The 19,330-nt window shown below is 36.2% G+C and overlaps 1 protein-coding gene across 1 annotated transcript in view; it reads right to left on the minus strand.

Annotated features, from left to right (window-relative positions):
- BMP5 (bone morphogenetic protein 5) overlaps positions 1–19,330 on the minus strand; it is a 113,978-nt gene that overhangs the window by 53,067 nt on the left and 41,581 nt on the right. Inside the window, exon 2 of the mRNA XM_044253110.1 lies at positions 3,374–3,566. Coding sequence (XP_044109045.1) covers positions 3,374–3,566 — 193 coding nt within the window. The remainder of the gene's footprint in view (positions 1–3,373; positions 3,567–19,330) is intronic.

Raw genomic sequence — 19,330 nt, forward strand, 5'->3', positions numbered from 1 at the left:
GTTACTAAGGGGACTTAAATACAATATATGTATATACAAGTGAAGTGCAGCTGTAATCTTTTTTTTTTTTTTTGCATTTTTTCCCCCAATTTATTTATTTTCAGAAAAACAGTATTCATTATTTTTTCACCACACCCAGTGCTCCATGCAAGCTGTGCCCTCGATAATACCCACCACCTGGTACCCCAACCTCCCACCCCCCCCGCCACTTCAAATCCCTCAGACTGTTTTTCAGAGTCCATAGTCTCTCATGGTTCACCTCCCCTTCCAATTTACCCAAATTCCCTACTACTCTCTAACGCCCCTTGTCCTCCATGCTATTGGTTATGCTCCACAAATGAGTGAAACCATATGATAATTGACTCTCTCTGCTTGACTGATTTCACTCAGCATAATCTCTTCCAGTCCCGTCCATGTTGCTACAAAAGTTGGATATTCGTCCTTTCTGATGGAGGCATAATACTCCATAGTGTATATGGACCACATCTTCCTTATCCACTCATCCGTTGAAGGGCATCTTGGTTCTTTCCATAGTTTGGCGACTGTGGCCAGATGTCGTGAAAAGAAGGGCCATCTGTACCCCAATGTTTATAGCAGCAATGGCCACAGATTTTATTTATTTTTATTGGACAGAGAGAAAGATGGACCACAAGTAGGCAGAGAGGCAGGCAGAGTGAGAGGGGGAAGCAGGCTCCCCACTGAGCAGAGAGCCCCATGCGGGGCTCGATCCCGCGACCTTGAGATCACGACCTGAGCCGAAGGCAGAGGCTTAACCCACTGAGCCACCCAGGCGCCTCCAAATAAAAAAAATCTTAAAAAAAAAATCCTAGGGCACCTGGGTGGCTCAGTGGGTTAAAGCCTCTGCCTTCGGCTCAGGTCATGATCTCGGGGTCCTGGGATCGAGCCCCGCATTGGGCTCTCTGCTCAGCAGGGAGCCTGCTTCCTCCTCTCTTTCTCTCTGCCTGCCTCTCTGCCTACTTGTGATCTCTCTCTGTCAAATAAATAAATAAAATATTTTTAAAAAATAATATCCTGAACATATACAACAATAGACTGAAATAAAAGTTTATTTTTATTAAATAAATCATATATAATTATTTTTATTTTTATTTTTTTAATTTATTTTTATTTTATTTTTTAATTTTTATTTTATTTATTTATTTTATTTTATATTTTATATTTTTATTTTTATATATTATTATTTTTATTATTAAAAAGAATTATTTTTATTAAATAAATAATATTTTATTTAGGGCTGGATCCGTGGACTCTGGGATAATGACATGAGCTGAAGGCAGACACTTAACCAAAGGAGCCACCCAGGTGCCTTCTCATCACTTAATCTTATTTTTTTAACTTTATCTATTTATTTGAGAGAGAGAGAGAGCATAAGCAGGGGGAGGGGCAGAAGGAGAGGGAGAAGCAGACTCCTCTCTAAGAACCCAACTACATAGGTTCCCAGGACCCGAAGGCAGATGCTCAACAGACTGAACCACACAGGCACCCCCCTCATCACTTAATTTTTAAAGACACCATCATTATTTAGTATTAAAAAAACAATGTGGTATGCCAGGCTCTGTCTCTGACAAAATCAACGCGCCCCCGCCACAAATTTAGTATACTTATTTTACAAATGAAACCACTGGACTGAGATTTAAACAAAAATCCACCCATAGACAAATAGCTAGTAAATGTTTGAGCTAAGAAACGAACACAAGATTTATCTACCTTGGAATTACTGCTCTTAAAGTAAGATCAGCACTTATTAAAGTCTGTCTGGCTGAAACAGTGTTTCATGGGTTTTAAGTATTATATACCCAAAGAAAAAGATTTCATAGTCAAATAATTTTGAGGAAGACTAGGTTTCTTTACTCTAAACCTTTTCTAAGAATTTAATATTCTTTTTTTTTAAAGATTTTATTTATTTATCAGAGGGAGAGAAACACAGTGAGAGGGAACACAAGCAAAGGGAGTGGGAGAGGGAGAAGCAGGCCTCCCGCTGAGCAGGGAGTCTGATGTGGGACTCGGTCCAGGGACCCTGGGATCATGTCCTGAGCCGAAGACAGACGCTTAATGACTGAGCCACCCAGGTGCCCCTAAGAATTTAATATTCTGATGTGCATTGTGAACTTCCTAGAGAATGGTTTAACAAGTAGGATTTTCAAATAGATTTGATCTCAGTAGCTTTTTATTCTTTTTTCTTCACTGAGCATTATGAGAGGCTATTGTCCCATTAAGCACCCAATGGGAACTCTGGCATTCTCAAAGACCAAGAAAAATCTTAACACTGGGGACTAGAAATATTCAACAAGGAGAGGGAGGAGCACTGGAGGGGAAAAGATAGCTGTCTTTAAATACCTATCTCATCAAAGAATGACATACCATTTCACCAAAGGATAGATCTAGATCTAATGATTGCAAGCTACGGGCGAAAGATTTCACCTGAATATGACATATCAATTAAGAGTTAAAAAACACAGGGGCGCCTGGGCGGCTGGGTTAAAGCCTCTGCATTCTGCTCAGGTCATGATCCCAGGGTCCTGAGATACAGCCCCACATCTGGCTCTCTGCCCAGCAGGGAGGCTGCCCCCACCCCTCTCTCTGCCTGCCTCTCTGCCTGCTTGTGATCTCTGCCTGTCAAATAAATAAATAAAATCTTTCAAAAAAAAAAAAAAGAGTTAAATAAACAACAACAACGATAACAGAAGAACTGTCCAACAAAGGTAGCTTATCACCTATAAAGGTGTTACCCAAGAGACTTCTTCACTGGGGGAAAGGTCAGAGAACTCTACTAAGCTTTCTTTTCAACTCTTCTGTTTACGGTTCATTTGCGGTAATTATCAACTGAAGTTTCCATATATTTAGTATTTCAGGTTATCTGTTCATTTTTGCTCCATTTTGAATTAAGCATTTTACAGACAGAAGACATAAATGTTAATGGTCAGAACCTGCTACAAATGTAATGCCTTATATCAAAATACACATATTTACACACAGGCAATTTACATTCATGCCAGGGAGCAATAAAGCTATTCTTCTCTAACTTACGAAACACCAAGCTATTTAAATCATTTTAATTATCGATTTTATGTGTGCATACTAAAATGGAAGTTTTCTCATTTACAAAATGAAACAAGGGGCCTGGGAAACATGAGACCATCTAGGATACAGATTGGTGTCAAGAGGAAGGAATAGCTAGGGAATGTGGAAGGCATATTTCAGATCAATCACTCTTACTTTCAATGTGTCTATACCTGGCTTTCAATGTCTTTACATCCAAAGAAAAGATGATTTGATAGATCACATGGGTTGTCAGTGATTTTTACTACAATTAGCCTTTGTTTGCACAGTAAGTTAGATATAAAGTCATTACCTATTGGTGTATTCTTTGATGATCTGATATATGCTAATCTTAATTGTTTCATTTTCAAATCGACTATTGCTCTGGTCCTTGTATATTCGGAATTCAGCCGCTGTCACTGCTTCCCCATGAGGAATTTGAGTCAGATCAAACCGGAATTCTTTGTAATGCCTTCGCTGGTGAGAAAAATCTTTGTCTCTTTCAACTGAAGAAGAAAAAAAAAAAAAAAAAAGGAAAAAAGTTAGTCCTTTATAAAATATGGAAATTAATAGTAAATGCTCCAGCTTTGAAAATGAAAACAAACAAGTAGGATATTATGAAACTGGGAAAACACTAGAGCCACAGACCCATACATGTTTCCAGTGGAAGGAAATTCCACAAACCAACAACCTTTAGTTCAGAAGCAATATAACCTCTGTGGTTTCATACAAATTCCTGGATCTTAAATAGAAAGGCTATCCAAAAATATTTTAAAAAGCAAAGGTTGTAAAATGATTACTAACATGTATCAGGTACCAGAACACAGAAGGGTTCATACAGGAATTAGAAATAAGTTATAGGAACCCCCAGAGATCCAGGTGAAGTCAGTGATGAGATTTAGCACACCTTAGGGAGGAAAATAGGAAGGACTGAGAAACTGCAGGCACATAAGGACCATGTTTATGACATTATAAAGGTCAAGTAAATAAAACAAATTCATGTTCACAAGAAAGAGTATTCCGAAAATGCCTTCCCCAGAAATTGTTTTTCTCCTTTTAGCAAATAAAATGTTCTTTTATTTTAAAAAATTGCACTTTTATTACTTCTTATAGATTGTTTAGTACAACCTCCTTATCCATGGTGCAGCATAAAGCCATCCAAAGACATCTGTCTGTTCTTACTCACAATACAGGGAAACATATTTTCCCCCTTCAATAACCTTCCTGCTAAATGAAGTCAGAGAACTTTTCCTCTTGGGAACATGATGGAATGTTGAAGAATTCAGGACAGTAAGTGTCAGGCATATTATTATATAACCTGGCTTTGTAAAATAGAGTGTCATTTCATACAGTCTATAGCCACTGGGCACCAAACGCCTTCTTAAGGAATTACCTATTCAAAGGACTCATTTTTTTTAGTACTGCACTATCATTTGATGGAGTTATGTTTCTCAATATTGGTAGCTTTCTCAAAATCTCCATTGTCTAGGATACTGTAAGACAGGATCACAAAAATCTCACTGCAAAGCACTTTGCATGAGGTATCTCATAATTACAGCCTGTAATAGCACTTGTGCGTGTTCTCAATGATGTTTCATTGCCAAAAATTTGTTACATGAAGATAAAAATGTTTAAGTTCTATAAATGATTTCACAAGTTGAAGAAATTGCATGAAAATATGAAAATATCTTGAGAGGGTTCATTAAAATCACATCAACACTGCTATAAATATCTGAAACCTGGGGTCTTAAACTAGGGGAAAGATTAAAATTAAGGAAGAGAGAAGAGGGTCATGACCATCCAGGAATGACTGTGGAAGCCAAGGATGCTAGAACTCTGTGTTCCACAGCCAGATGGGTTCCATGTCTGTGAGGAAGCTCGTGACAAAGAAATGCATGATTTGTTGCCTTATATACTTCAAAAAAAGTCTTCAGTTTATTTTCCCCAGGAGTAGGAGGTTGTTTAGGAGAGCAAGGAACTCATCTCCATCTCTACCTCCCATAACTAAGCCAGCAAAGAAAAATATAAGCTACGTCTGGGGGCACTTTGTCCTGGGAGCTTGGCAAGGATGGTGCTCTTGGGCTCTCTGGCTGACATCACCTCATATGAGTCATTTTTTTTTTTTTAATATCACTATCTTGGTCCTAAGAGAGGTATACTCCCAGAGAGATCATCCATCAACTTTTCCCTAAATAAGGAAGATAATCTCATTTTTAGGATGTTATTTTAGTCCATAATTTAAACTTCTTTTCTGTCTAAACTTCTATTGCCAATAGAAGGCACTGGTACGAACACCTCTCCCATGGCTCTATTTGCCCATTCTCCCAACTCGGCTGTGTGAGAGGGAAAGTGCAAGGGTAGAAAATGCCTGTAAACTGGGTATCTACTAATGCAAAGTGCCTTAAAACTTGTCGTGTTAAAACTTGACAGAGCTTTTGTTTACAGTGGACTAAATTTAATCCACTGCAAACCTATTCTTTTCTGATCCTGATTTAAATGAAATAGATGATATTATAAAACAGAATTTAAATAGCCCCCATTATATTCTGGTCCTGTTTTAAGCATTGTATTAAGAGTAACATATTATACTTTGTAACAACCAGTGAGGTAGGTTCTACTATTATCTTCACATTGAAGATGAGTAACTTAAGAGACAGAATAAATACCCAAGAATATGAATCAAGCATTTGAGGCCACCAAGGAATGAAATCTGAAATCCCAGATACACAAGCCGAAAATTCAAAAAGCTCTGAAAAATGAATATTTGGCTTCAAGTTAATTTGGCAGGAGAACTGGAAATTAGCTGATCTGAGGCAACTTAAAGTCTCTATTTATCCTACTTTATATAAATATTTATTACTTTGCTGGAGAAACGTTTATATGTTTGACTAGATTGCCCTATTCCAGACTCTGCTTGAGGAGTTGCATATTTTTTCATAAATGCACCAACCAGCCATTCAAAAATACATTTTTCTGTTCTGAAAATCAATATTTAAAATTCTAAATAACAGTTGCTGTGTGATTTTTCATTATCAATTTTATATTTGAAATTCAGACACCCCCCCAAAAAAACCAAACTTACAGTCCTCAAAATAAAGCCTGAGACATGAGCTTGTTAGGATCCAATCTAAAGCATGCACCTGCATAATGCAAATAAGTACTGAATTCATATTATGTAAAGTCATCTACTGTTCTGGAATCCCCCGTGAGATGTTAGTATAATACGGTGGAAAGCTAGAATTTCAGCTGTTATTCTAAAATTTCAGTTTTCTAATCCAGGCTATTTAACCTAACCCCTTAAGGGGGCAAATTTTCAAAGAGTTTAATAAAATTCTATATTAAATATACCACACAAAATAAAGTTGCAGTGCAGATTTGTCCAGTGACTCAAATTCCTATATCCTATTGCTTTGAATTATAATTGCACTAGTAAATTTCATGGGACATGTTGGAGTGAATAATGGAATAAAATGTGTATTTATATAGCCATGCACTCCTAATGATGCTCACCAATATTCACAAGGTAATCTCAGTTAGCTCAAAGAGCAAAGCTAGGGAGGTGTCAAATATTAATACCCCTAATTTAAGAATAAGAAATTGGGTGATGACAGCTAGGTGGTAACAGATGTCTGTCTTCTAAAGCTTATTATAAATCTTTGCTCAATGTCCATACCACCTACGTAATGACATCCTACTGTTCTGTACTTAGAGACTAGTTCATAGCTAGTATATTTATACAATGTTTCTCAAGCAGTATGCAAAAAGGTAGAGAATAAGGGCTTGATCAATAATGGTTAATTAGCATCTAACACAAACAACACTTGACCCGAAGAAGTCTAAGAAATACTGAACCGAAGACTGGATGACTGGATGAAAATCTGATTCTATCTCTTCACTAAGTGCCGTCCTGCCACATTACCTATTAAGGAAAGGCATGATAATTTCTCTAACTCTCATTTGTTTGGCACGTGCTTCATCTAATCTCAGACCTTACTTATGTCTCTAAGTTTCTATAACTTGCCCAAAAGCCCACTATGAATAATTGGGAGAGAACAAATTTCATTCCACAGTCAAGAATTCAATTCCCAGGGTGCCTGGGTGACTCAGTCAGTTAAGCATCTGCTTTCAGCTTAGGTCATGATCCCAGGGTCCTGGGATCGAGCCCCACATCAGGCTCCCTACTCAATGGGGAGCCTGCTGCTCCCTCTCCCTCTACTGCTCCCGCTCCTTGTGTGTGCTCTTTCACTCTCTCTCTCTGTGTCAAATAAACAAATAAAATTTTTTAAAAAAATTCAGTTCCCAAGTCCTCAACAATATAACACTGTTTGTTTGTTTTCCTTGGATGTAGTTTTGTTTGTTTTATCTCATTCTCACTCAGCAAAGTTGATCTTTTGAAGCTTTCATTCTCCTCTATGTTGCTCCTACTCTATAGAAGATGTCATACGTTCTGGATTCTGCTCATTCTTCTAGAACTCAGTCCCTCCAATCTTTATTGTAGTAAATGTCATGTTATAGTCACTTATTTAATATTGATGCCATTTCTTATCTAAGGAAATTTTTATGAATAAGCATGTTATTGTAATTATAATGTGAATTAATATTATGTAACATCTGTATTAGTATGCAAGATCACCCTTTTACTACAAACATATTTAAAAATAAATGTAACTGACCAACTGGATCTTACTATATTCCGATATTTTCTCCACCAGGCCTATTACCAAAACTACCTTCCCAAAATAGATGAAAAAGAACATACAGACATGTTTTATATATTTAAGTGTAAGCTTTTTATAGGTGATATCCCTGCTATGTTTATATCTGATGATTTGAGTACATATTAAGTATTGTTTCACCATATATGCAGTGTATTATAACCCACTGCAGTTATAAATGGCTTGGAAAGCTTAAAAGACAAACAAATAAACAAGAAAAAATCAGAAACATACGATTTCTGTTTTTTTAATTCATATTGTATTAACTGTTTGGTTCTCTCAAATCACTCTTTTTTTTTTTTTTTTTTTTTTTTTTCCCCGAATTTATTTATTTTCAGAAAAACAGTATTCATTATTTTTTCAAATCACTCTTTAAGTTGAATGTTAAACCCACTAACTGCCATAAGATTCCTCAATCATTTTTATCATCATTTCTAATAAAATCTGTATTGCCAGGTTAAAATATGTGGCTCCATAAAATCATAATTACATTTCTATTGTGTTCTAGAAAAGACTCTCTTAATCACTGGATAAACAAGAAACAAACAAAAAAACAAAAACGAAGGCAGGAGGTTTCGCTCATTGAAAGCAGATCCAGATTGGTCAAGGGGATAGAATTACACAGGTCAGGAGGTTGACCCTTTTCTGTAGTGAAGACCATTCCTTTATCCCATACCACAGACGCCATTTCTCTGCTGGGAAGTGGAAAGGAGAGTTTGGGAACACATGTAAGTAGATTAAAAATGCACATCTGTATCAATCAATTCACTTATGAACATTGCATTTAAAAAGAGAACACAGTGACCTGCCCAGACTGCTATTTTCATATCTGCCTACGTATCTAACAAGGTCCATAGGCCATGTTTTGCTAATGGTCATAGAGTAGTATATGAGTGCCACCCACTCTTCTCCCACTGCCAGTTAGGATGCATGCTTGTTTGGAAGATTGCTAGGTGTACACCAATGAATGTCACCCTAAAGGTTAAATAAATCTCCCAACATAGGATTGTTTACTTAATGTGACATGATGGCTGTCAATAGTGTGTTCTGCAAAAATTAAAAGCAGTTGCTTTCCTGCATATATATATATATATATATATATATATATATATGCAAACTCAGAGAAACCACCAAAAATTCAGCAAAATTGATAGCTCACCATTCAAAACACAATCACAACAATGGTGGTGAATATTCTCTTCTAGGAAGCAGGTTGTCTTCTATTCCAAACACTTGCATCTACGTGAACTGCCTGGAGCAACCAGAAGCTCCCCTACACTGACAGAACCAAGAATTTATTATTATTATTTGGTTCTAAAAAGTGGCCACATCAAAGCATCCAAGAGGTAAAATGTGAATCAAAAGATTCATATTCCATGATTCATGGGCTGACAGTACAACGAAACAGTTAAAAGAAACAGAAGCACCAAACTACATTCTAAATGCTCTAAATCGCCAACGTTTCGCAAAGATTAAGCTTCTCGTGTTTAAAGACAGACACGGGACCCTTCTATTGCTGAGGTATGACTTAACAGAAGTTCATGACTGATTGCAGTCCCTGTCACTCCCAAACAGACACCTCTCTGAATGTCTTTATCATTAGTAGAGATTGGATGGAAATGTTCCGATTAAAGATTTTCATGTCTACCATATCTGAAGAGTAGAATTAATTGCAGAGGATTGTAGAGGATTGCAGTTTTATCTCTGTAGTGATTTATCTGCCCTCTTCAAGAGATGCATTCGTGGGCAATCAGTCTCAATCTCCCACACAAGGGCTATAACACGGAAGACACAAATAGAATCAGTAGCTGCAGGGCAAAGATAGTGTCCTCCCAGGAGCCTTGCCAGCTGTTGAAAGAGTACAGATCATGGTTTGCTGCTGAGTGCAAAAAATCATTAAGCGATTACTCATAGAATTATTACTTATCTGCATTGCATTTTAAAGTAAAAGGGGGAAAAAAGGCAAAGGTAACATGTGACTACCCAGAAGTATCACTTCACAAGACATCCTTCACAGACTAGTCCAGTGAGAAACATAAACTGGTCCTAGAATGGCCTATTCATTGATTGGTGAGCTCACACACACATGCTCCTTTGAAGGGATAACCATTCCAGAGTGTGTGGTAAACTCCAGATTCCAGAAACCCTAAGAGTCTCTTAACATCACAGTCAGGTTTGACCTGAAGGAGAGAAAACTATCTCCCTGAACGTATTGTTTCAAAGAACAATTCAATTGGCTTTCACATGTTCTGTAGTTAAAATGCTTTTACTTGTTTTCATAAATGCTTCCTGAATTCAGTTTTATACAGAAGGAAATCTCAAAAGAAAGGTGAGATGGCTAAATACTTTAAATATTTTAATGAAATGGCTAAACAGATTGGTTTCCTGAATCAATTTTGAATACATGCAATTTTGAAATTTATAAAATTTAATTAAGCATCCAATATCTAAATGTTTTTTGCTTTAAGAAACATAAGTGACTTAGGAGCACAATTCAATCTTGTACAAAGAGAGCTTGGAACTGGGGTAAAGATGATGTGTGTTCGGGGCACCTGGGTGGCTCAGTGGGTTAAGCTGCTGCCTTTGGCTCAGGTCATGATCTCAGGGTCCTGGGATCGAGTCCCACATGGGGCTCTCTGCTCAGCAGGGAGCCTGCTTCCCTCTCTCTCTCTCTCTGCCTGCCTCTCTGCCTACTTGTGATCTCTCTCTGTCAAATAAATAAATAAAATCTTTAAAAAAAATGATGTGTTTTCTACTTGCCTTCAGACTGGAGGAACCCAGCACTCAGCCCTCAGTAGTTATCCAGATTACTATAATGATAGCTTTACAGATTAAGCATTGGCATGAAAATGGATATATTGTATAATAATAAACTATAATAGCAATAAGTTAAGTCATTTTTATTTGATAAAATTAATATATTTCAATTTTTTTTTCCTTCTCCCTTATTGGATGCAGTCCATCCCCTGGCTGTCAGAAGACTGCTTTTCTTTTTCTTGTCTTCCACATATACTCATTTAGTTATCCTAAAAATAGCTACTGGGCTACTTTTCCACTTATTCAATCCCAAAATATTTATTGGATAACTGCTATGGGCCAAACCTAAGAGCTAAGGAGATATAAGAAGAAAAGGGATAGGAGGTCAGGATGAGAAAGAAAGACATGGAAAAGTACAATTTTGATACAATTGTGTTGAGGCTACCGGGGATGTGTGTAATATAAGGCAGTATAAAAAAGTAAAGAACAACACATTGTATGTAGGAGGCTGCAGGAGGAGATCATTTTGAGCTTGGTCTCAAAGAAGGGTCATCAAGTAAAGGGTTCATTTCAATGGAAAGAGATTTGAAGGCCATAGCCAAAGTTGTGAATAATAAATAGTTCATTGTCATTGCACAATATGGAGTCTAAGAGGTCAGCAGTGGGATCTGAGGAATAGTAACAGTTTCCTGAGAACGGATCAGTATTTTCCACTCTTCCCATCCCTTTGGGTGCATTATGTCTTCTAATAATTAAAGACAGGAACTTATATTTTTATAATCGATATCACAGGCTAGTATATAGTCAACACTCAATTTTGAAAGAAAGTTGGGAGAGTTAATGATGCCTTAATAATCCTCTCCCTGTCCTAAGTTGATGGTTTTCTTGACCCTGTTCTCTAAGACGCTTTCCCCATTTTCAGAACTTCAAATCCACCTTTACTTCACATCCCCAGTTCCAGGGCACCTAGGTGGCATCTACCTTTGACTCAGGTCATGATCCCAGGGTCCTGGGATGGAGCCCTGTGTCTGGCTCCCTGCTCAGTGGGTAGTCTGCTTCTCCCCCTACTTATACTCTTTCTCTCTCTCAAATTAATAAATAAAATCTTTTTAAAAAATTTCCAGTTCTAATACCACAAACGCTACTTTGAAAATTTCTGTCCATGTTAATTTCTCCTGCTGAGGACCCCATAACACTTTTTCCTGTACTCCCTTTAGATAATGGACATGACATAATTAAGAGTGCTGGATTTGAAGTAAGAAAACCTTGAATTCAACCGTATTTACCTAACTTAGTAAAGTGTGATATTAGGAAAGTGATTCAACATCCCTATGCCTTTATTTATCCATCTTTAAAATAGAGATAGATAATAAAAAGGTCTACTCCAGTGTGTGGTAAGGGTTAAATGATATTTGAGAGAGTCTTAGTGTAAGTGTCCAGAACACAGCAAGTTCTCAAAAAGTGGTAGCTATACTATTAATCACTTTCCACTTGCATTGTAATTATTATGTAATTATTATGTCACCCGTGGGTAAGACATTTTAGAGAAATATCCATGTTTTCTTGTTTTGTTTCTTATCTTTTTATTCCTGCATAAATGCCAAACAGAACTTTGTATATGGGGAAATGGTAGATAAAATTTAAGTATAGAAAATTTGCTACCTGTCCTAAAAAACACAGCCTTTTTGATTATCAAAATGTCACTGTATCTAGAATATAGGTATCTTAATAAAGGGGATTAATATTATGGGTTTTTAAAATTCATTATAGTGGAGTTAAAAACTTTCAGGCTAGAACTAGATTTTTACAAGAGTGGATAGAAAACAATTGTATTTACTTGATACCTTGCTTGGCTATTTCACATGTGTAAAGTAGAAAACACATTGTGCATATTTTGACATTCACATATTACCCATAATCTAATCAAATTTACTGATTCTGACACCTCTCTTTTAAGGGAGTCTGAGAGTCACTTAGTTACTTTTCCCCCCTGAGGACAACAATACATCATAAAGCACAGAAAATATTTTGTTATTGATTTTATAAGAAGTTTTTTATACAAGAAATTATGAGTTGGAATTTAAAATAAATGTTCATCTTTTGTGGATTGAATATTAATATTTAACTTCAAAAACTATTTAGGGTAAATACAGAATACCTGTCTAATTCACTTTGTGTAATAAGAGCGATTATTTAGTGATGAGTGTGTATATTTAGCATATAAATAATGGATTTCCATCACACTGTGTACAAATATTTGAGAAAAGTTTGTGTTTGTCTATAAGAACTCAACAGAAAAGCACAGCTGTCTGATAATCACCTCTTGGTAAATATTTAGTTCTCATGTTTTCTTTAGTAGAAAAATCTGTGGGTTTTATAGATTGCCAGGCAGCTAGAGGTCAACCATTCTAATCTCACCAGATTTCACTGAATGACCTTGTGAATTCTTCTATTCCATCAGTAAAATAAAACAGTTGATTTTTAGCCATCTGAAGGTGACAGAGGTTATAGTAAGTTGGGATATGGCAAAGAACCTTCCTTTACATCTTGACTACAACGCTATAATAGTTTATCTACAGTGAATGCTTGTGGTTATCTGACAAAAACAGGTCAAAGGTTTAGACAGTTTTCTTCTGAAATTGCTCAGTGCCTTCTCTAATGACTGATAATTGAAAACAGAGACTGGAACTATACAATGTGGTGGGTGACAGATAAGCAGTAGATTAATGTCAATACTTGGTTAGGAGACACTAAAAGGTCAGGAGTCACAGGAATTAACTATTGTGCTACTGTGACAAGACAGACATCAAAAGTCTATTATCCCTTCAACAGCCCTTCCCCAAGCCTGAAATCTATTCTCACTTCCTTTGGTTATAATTAAGAGATAATTTTGATCTCATTGTACACATGATGTCAAACTGAAGGCCCTCGCCCTCAGTGAAGCAATTGTCAGGGTTTTCATAGCTTTATTTATATAATAAAGTTTTTTTTCATATCACAATTTTAATGTACTCATTGCTCCTTTCAGAGAATTTTAGAAACCTTGTATCCAGCAAGAAAGAATTATATTTAATGGGAAGAAAGAAAAACCAGAATAAATTTGTTTGGAATTTCTCTACGGGGGTAAAATGAAGTTTAAAGCGGAGTTTACAGAGTATGAAGGACATGAGAATTTTTATAGCTGAACATATAAATGTCTTTCTCAAATTTAGTGCTTTAGATTTTAAATTGATACAATACCTTTAATAGAGTTCACTCAAGTTCAATCTGCAGTTCAGTCTGTCATTTCTGAAACAAAAGCAAATTGAATTGCTGCCACCAAATGGGTTGCATCAGTGAATTTTTGTAGGTGGAAAGAGGTCACAGAGAAATGTGATTGTATTTAATGACATATAAGGTTATTAGAGACATAACTACATAGTTTACAGGTTTTTAATAAAAGGAATAGAATGATATATAGAATATACTACACATGTACTCTAGGTAATATAAGGGTAGCTTATCTATCTGTCTGCTTAGGCAAGGACCATAAGGAGCCTTGGTAGCCCCTGTTTGTTTCGTAAGAAGTGTTTATTTGCTGTCTCCCTCACTAGATTTCAAACTTGATAACAGCAACACTTTTGCTTGGCTCATTGCCGTACATTCCATTCCTACCTCAATCTCTGGCACATAGTACGTGTTCAATATGCATGTGGAATGAATGAATATAGGAATATATAGTCAACTTCTGGTTCTCTTTTTGGTTTGTTGGTTGTTTCAGGAGGGAGATTATGTAGACCCTGTTACTCCAACTTAGCCAAAAGTAGAATCCTTCAACCATTTATTCTTAAATGATTCCTGCCAATATTACAATATAGTATTATTCCTAACAATATATTCCTTTTTTTCCCTTTCTTCTTTGAAAGGAATTCAAATAAACAATGGTAAGTTAGAATCTCAATGCCATATATTTGTTTTTCAGTTTTCACTAGCTATCTTAAAACTTAAAAATATATGCTAGACTAATAGAATCTCTATGATTCTTAAATGGACATATTATTCTTGGGGAAGGAGAAAAAGGTAATAGAAAAATTAAATAGCATTGTTTTTATTTTATGGTTATTAATAAAATTGTATTGAAAATAATTTCCAGGTGGCTGAGTGGGTTAAAGCCTCTGCCTTGGCTCAGGTCATGATCTCAGGGTCCTGGGATCAAGCCCCGCATCAGGCTCTCTGCTCAGCAAGGAGCCGGTTTCCTTCTCTTTCTGCCTGCATCTCTGCCTAATTGTGATCTCTCTCTCTTTGTGTCAAATAAATAAATAAAATCTAAAAAAAAAAAAAAATAATTTCCAGTATTACTCATGTGCTTTATAAGGTAAGATTTATTTAGTTTTTGAATATAATTCATATATTCTCATTGATTTTTCTCTCTATAAAAATGCTTAAGAATTTCATTCTTCCACTGTGTGTATATATATATATAATATATAACCAAGTCTTTGGTAACATGTTCATAATTGTTTAATCTTATTTCAAAATTACTGAAAACAGTTGCTCCCTCAGAAAATATGTTTTGTTTTTGTTAGTTACTTTTCAGTTCAAAAAATAAATACTATAACTGCTTTTATTTGTTATTTTTGTCTAACATCTTCCTTGAAAGTTAAAGTTTATTCCATCCGTCTGTACGTTGACAGATAGTACATAACTTGCTTAACATTTCTTTATAGCACATTATTAAAATGGTGTTAGATGAATCTATACATTGAACTAAAAGATGTTTTCTATAATTGGAGACCTACTTCAGAACATGTGTTAGATTTAATAAAGATGTAACAGATGCCAAAATCAATAAAGAAATCATACGATCTTCCCACATTTATTGAAGGAGACCACACTGTAACTAGAGCCAAGGGACCCTTAGCCGTCTCAGGTCACAGAGTATTCATAGGAACAGTCTCATATTTTGGTCGATCTGGTTTCACACTCCTGGGCTTCTCCTTTGTATTGGGATTTGGGGTCAACCACAAAACTCAGAGCAAAATTCATCATTGAGCAATATCTGGTTTTGAGTTCAAACTATACAAACCTTCCAAGTTTCTTAAGATGCACACCTGGAAGAAACAATAAGTCTGAGATCCAAGGCTGACTGTCTCATTTTAGGTTCAAATTTAACAACTTCCTGAGTCTCTGATCCAACTTTATATCAATTATCAGAAGGTCTGTATCCTAAAATTTTTGTTGCTAAAAGTTTGACATGTTCCTCATTATTTAATAATCCATCCAACTAACTTATATGTACTGTTTCATAAAGAACCAAATTCAGCAAGAGAAAAGCTAAAGACCAACCTTATTTAAACCACATATTACTCTAAAAGATCAGGAACTGATACTATCTAGTACCTCCAGAAATGAGTAGGATGAGTTTGGGGTTAAAATAAGGACACCTGGGGCACCTGGGTGGCTCAGTCGGTTAAATGTCTGCCTTCAGCTCAGGTCATGATCCCAGGGTCCTGGGATCAAGCCCCACATCAGGCTCCCTGCTCAGCGGGAAGCCTGCTTTTCCCTCTCCCACTCCCCCTGCTTGTGTTCTCTCTCTCACTGTCTCTCTCTAGCAAATAAATAAAATCTTTAAAAAACAAATTAAAAAAAAAATAAGGACACCTGAGTACCAGATGTTTAGGAAGAAGGTGGACTCTTAGATTGCTCTCCACATCTGTGCTGCTCAGTGACTGCTCTTCCCCACTGAGTCTCAGTTTGGAAATTTTCTGGCAAGAGGAAATGGTGGTATCCACAGACACAGTGAGAGTTTGCTAGTATAGTGAGACTGTGGTAGTATACTGAAAACAGAGAAACCAGACAAACTTAAGAATACTGTATGCTGAGTTCCCAGGCCTCTTTCCCCTATTTGGTTCCCATAATGTTTGACAGCCAGCCTTGTAACTTGCAGACAAGAGAATTGAAGAGTCCTCTCATTTGAAATCTGGCCATTCCAGAAGAAGGACTAAGTCTCCACAAAATGGCAAAGTAAGAATATCACAAAGAGAAAATGATACTGACAAGTTCCACCATATGTGAAAATCTTCTAATCAGCTTTTTAATCTCTTACTATGGACTAAAAGCAGAGAAACAAAAAGATCACTAGTTATCTGAGGAAATTCTCTACCTTCAAATAGAGAGGCAAAGTAACTCTCTAAAAGAGGAATTTGAAGGAACTTAAAAAAAAAAAACACTACTAAGAAGCTACCATAATATCCTTTGAGAGCTAAGAGAAGATATTATATTCATGAAACCAGAAGATGCTGTAAAACAAACACATAGTCATTGCTAAAATATCTCTTGTAAATAAGGCTAAAATCAATCTGTTTGAAATATTAAGTTGAAAAATTCTTCAGAAAGGAGAACAATTAGTCAAAGTCAAAGGAGTGCAAAACAGAACAGGAGAGGAAGACTAAATAAAGAAAGAAGGAAGAAGAAAAAGATGAGTCCAGAACTGGTCCCAATAGTCATGATTCCATAAAGAGAGATGCAGGGAAGGGAGGAAATTATTGAAGAATTAATTCAGTTCACTGATCAAAAGCCTAACAGTCTCAGGACTGAAGATGTCTGCTTTGTGAAGAAAGATTCTCTGAGGTCCCAGTGACAAAATACAAATCACATATGTAGGAACCCATGAATCAAAATGGATGCCAGCTGCTCAAAAACAACACTGTAATCTAGAAGCCAAAGGGGCAAATGCCTTCAAAATCATGATGAAAAGTTATTTATACCCTACAATGCCAGACTCAACTAAATTAGCCATCAAATGTGAAGGCATAATAAGGATACTTTAAGACATGGAAGATATTAAAAATCTGATTCCCAAAAGAATTTCTTTGGAATGTCCTATACAAGTTGTACCACCAAAATGAGGAAGTAAGCCAGAAGGAAAATGAAAGCATGGGCCATAGGAAAAAGGAGGTTTAGCACAAGAGAACCAAAGATAATTTCCAGAATGATTTTGAAGGGAGATCTCAGGATGACAGCTGTGCTCCAGGCACTAGGTTAACAGCCCATCTTAGGTGTGACCCAACAGGACCATACATGAAGGCTAACATTGCAAAGACGGCATTTCCCATTAATACTGTTCTTTGAACCTGACAAAGTCTAGGTGAGCCCAAACCAGACTAGTACCTATAAGTAGCTTTCTTGACATATATTTATAAAGTTCCTGCTCTCTCCTGAAAGTCCCACTGCCTGGGTCCTCTGAGAATAGTCACTTCCTCTCACAGTAATGTTTTTTTATCTTTTGTTTTCTTTTTTTGACTTATTTCTCAAAGCTGGTTGCTGACCATGGTGAGCCTAGATGTTGAGACTATGGACAAGCTCATAGCTTCTCACTATGTTTCAGCTGACCTGGCCTTGCTACACTCCAACCACCCCCCCTCCCCGCAACAAATTCCCAGGGCACTATCTCCTCAAAAAGGGGCCTTTAAAAACTGTCAAACAAACTAAACCACAATTTTATTCAGAGGCTATGTTTAGCTCAACTTCTGGAAACATTTACCTAAACATTTTACTTAAATAGCTAGCATGATGTTTTGTTTTACTTTTTATAGCAGTTGGCTTTATGTTTACTTATATGTGAAATACAGCTGATAAAATACAAAATATGCAATCAAGAAAACAATAATGTATCTAAGTTCATGCATACAGTAGTAATTCATAGAGCAGTTTCAAATCTAGATCTGCCCCCATCAGGGTACCTCTTAGGAAACATTCCAAGAAGCTACAAAATTTCTTTTTGAAATTTTATATTTATGCTCTGCCTCAGTGCTCTTACTAATTTCAAAAGTCTACTGTCTCTCACTTTTCCTGTGGATGTCTTTCCTTTACAAACAAATCATAGTGATTTGCAATATTTAAAGCTAGGGAGCATTTTCAGTAATCCTCATGGTATTGAGTACTGTATGGGATGTTTAGACACTGCAAAATGCTAGTGTTATTTCTACAATCATATCTAAGTATTCCATGAATTCCTCTTGTTTAGAAACAGAAAATACCTTTCAAGTTCCATTTTATTTTCTCACCCCCTGATATGTGATCACAAGGGAAAATCAAGCATAACCCTGACAGCATATGAACATCACTGAGTGGTCTGCTCCACATTGCTCCTAATACACAGTGACAATAAAAGCCATATCATCCCTAAGATATGGTTCGCATATTTCCAGTTATAGCAAGATTTGTTCCTTTTTGCTTTTGAAGGAAACGTGCTAAAGCTGAAAACAGTGATATGACTCTTCATTAAACAGGCAAGAGCTAACAATGATAAAGGAAACAGTTAACAGGACTCATTTGAAAAAGACACTGAAGGCATTTGAAAGAGTAAGGAACTGGCAAACTTGTTAATATTCATTTCTTAATGAATTCAAGTAAGGGATGTCAGAACATGTAGGCAAAAGAGCAACCTCAGAAGAATAAAGCAAAGTCTGTGGTGTTCAATATATTAATGATGGTGCAGAAATTAGAACCTATAGTGTATCTCCTTCTTACTCAAAGTCATATGGGATATTCTATATTTAGTCATAAAATCCTAATGAATTTATGAAGCTTAGATACTAATAATGTTAGAAATGTTTGGAGAATCAATGATAATGATTATGAGATTATAATAATTAACACTTATAAAACAGTAGGTGACATTATGCTAAGTGTATAACATCTTGTCTAATATAGTATGTATTTTTTGAAAGATGGAAGAGAAATTCAGCTAGCATTTACTGACTGTTTATCCTCCAGCCACCACTTTAGGTGGAGAATAGTGGTGGGAACAGAGGGGA

This window comes from Neovison vison, chromosome 1 (assembly GCF_020171115.1).
Source record: "Neovison vison isolate M4711 chromosome 1, ASM_NN_V1, whole genome shotgun sequence".
Classification (NCBI taxonomy): domain Eukaryota; kingdom Metazoa; phylum Chordata; class Mammalia; order Carnivora; family Mustelidae; genus Neogale; species Neogale vison.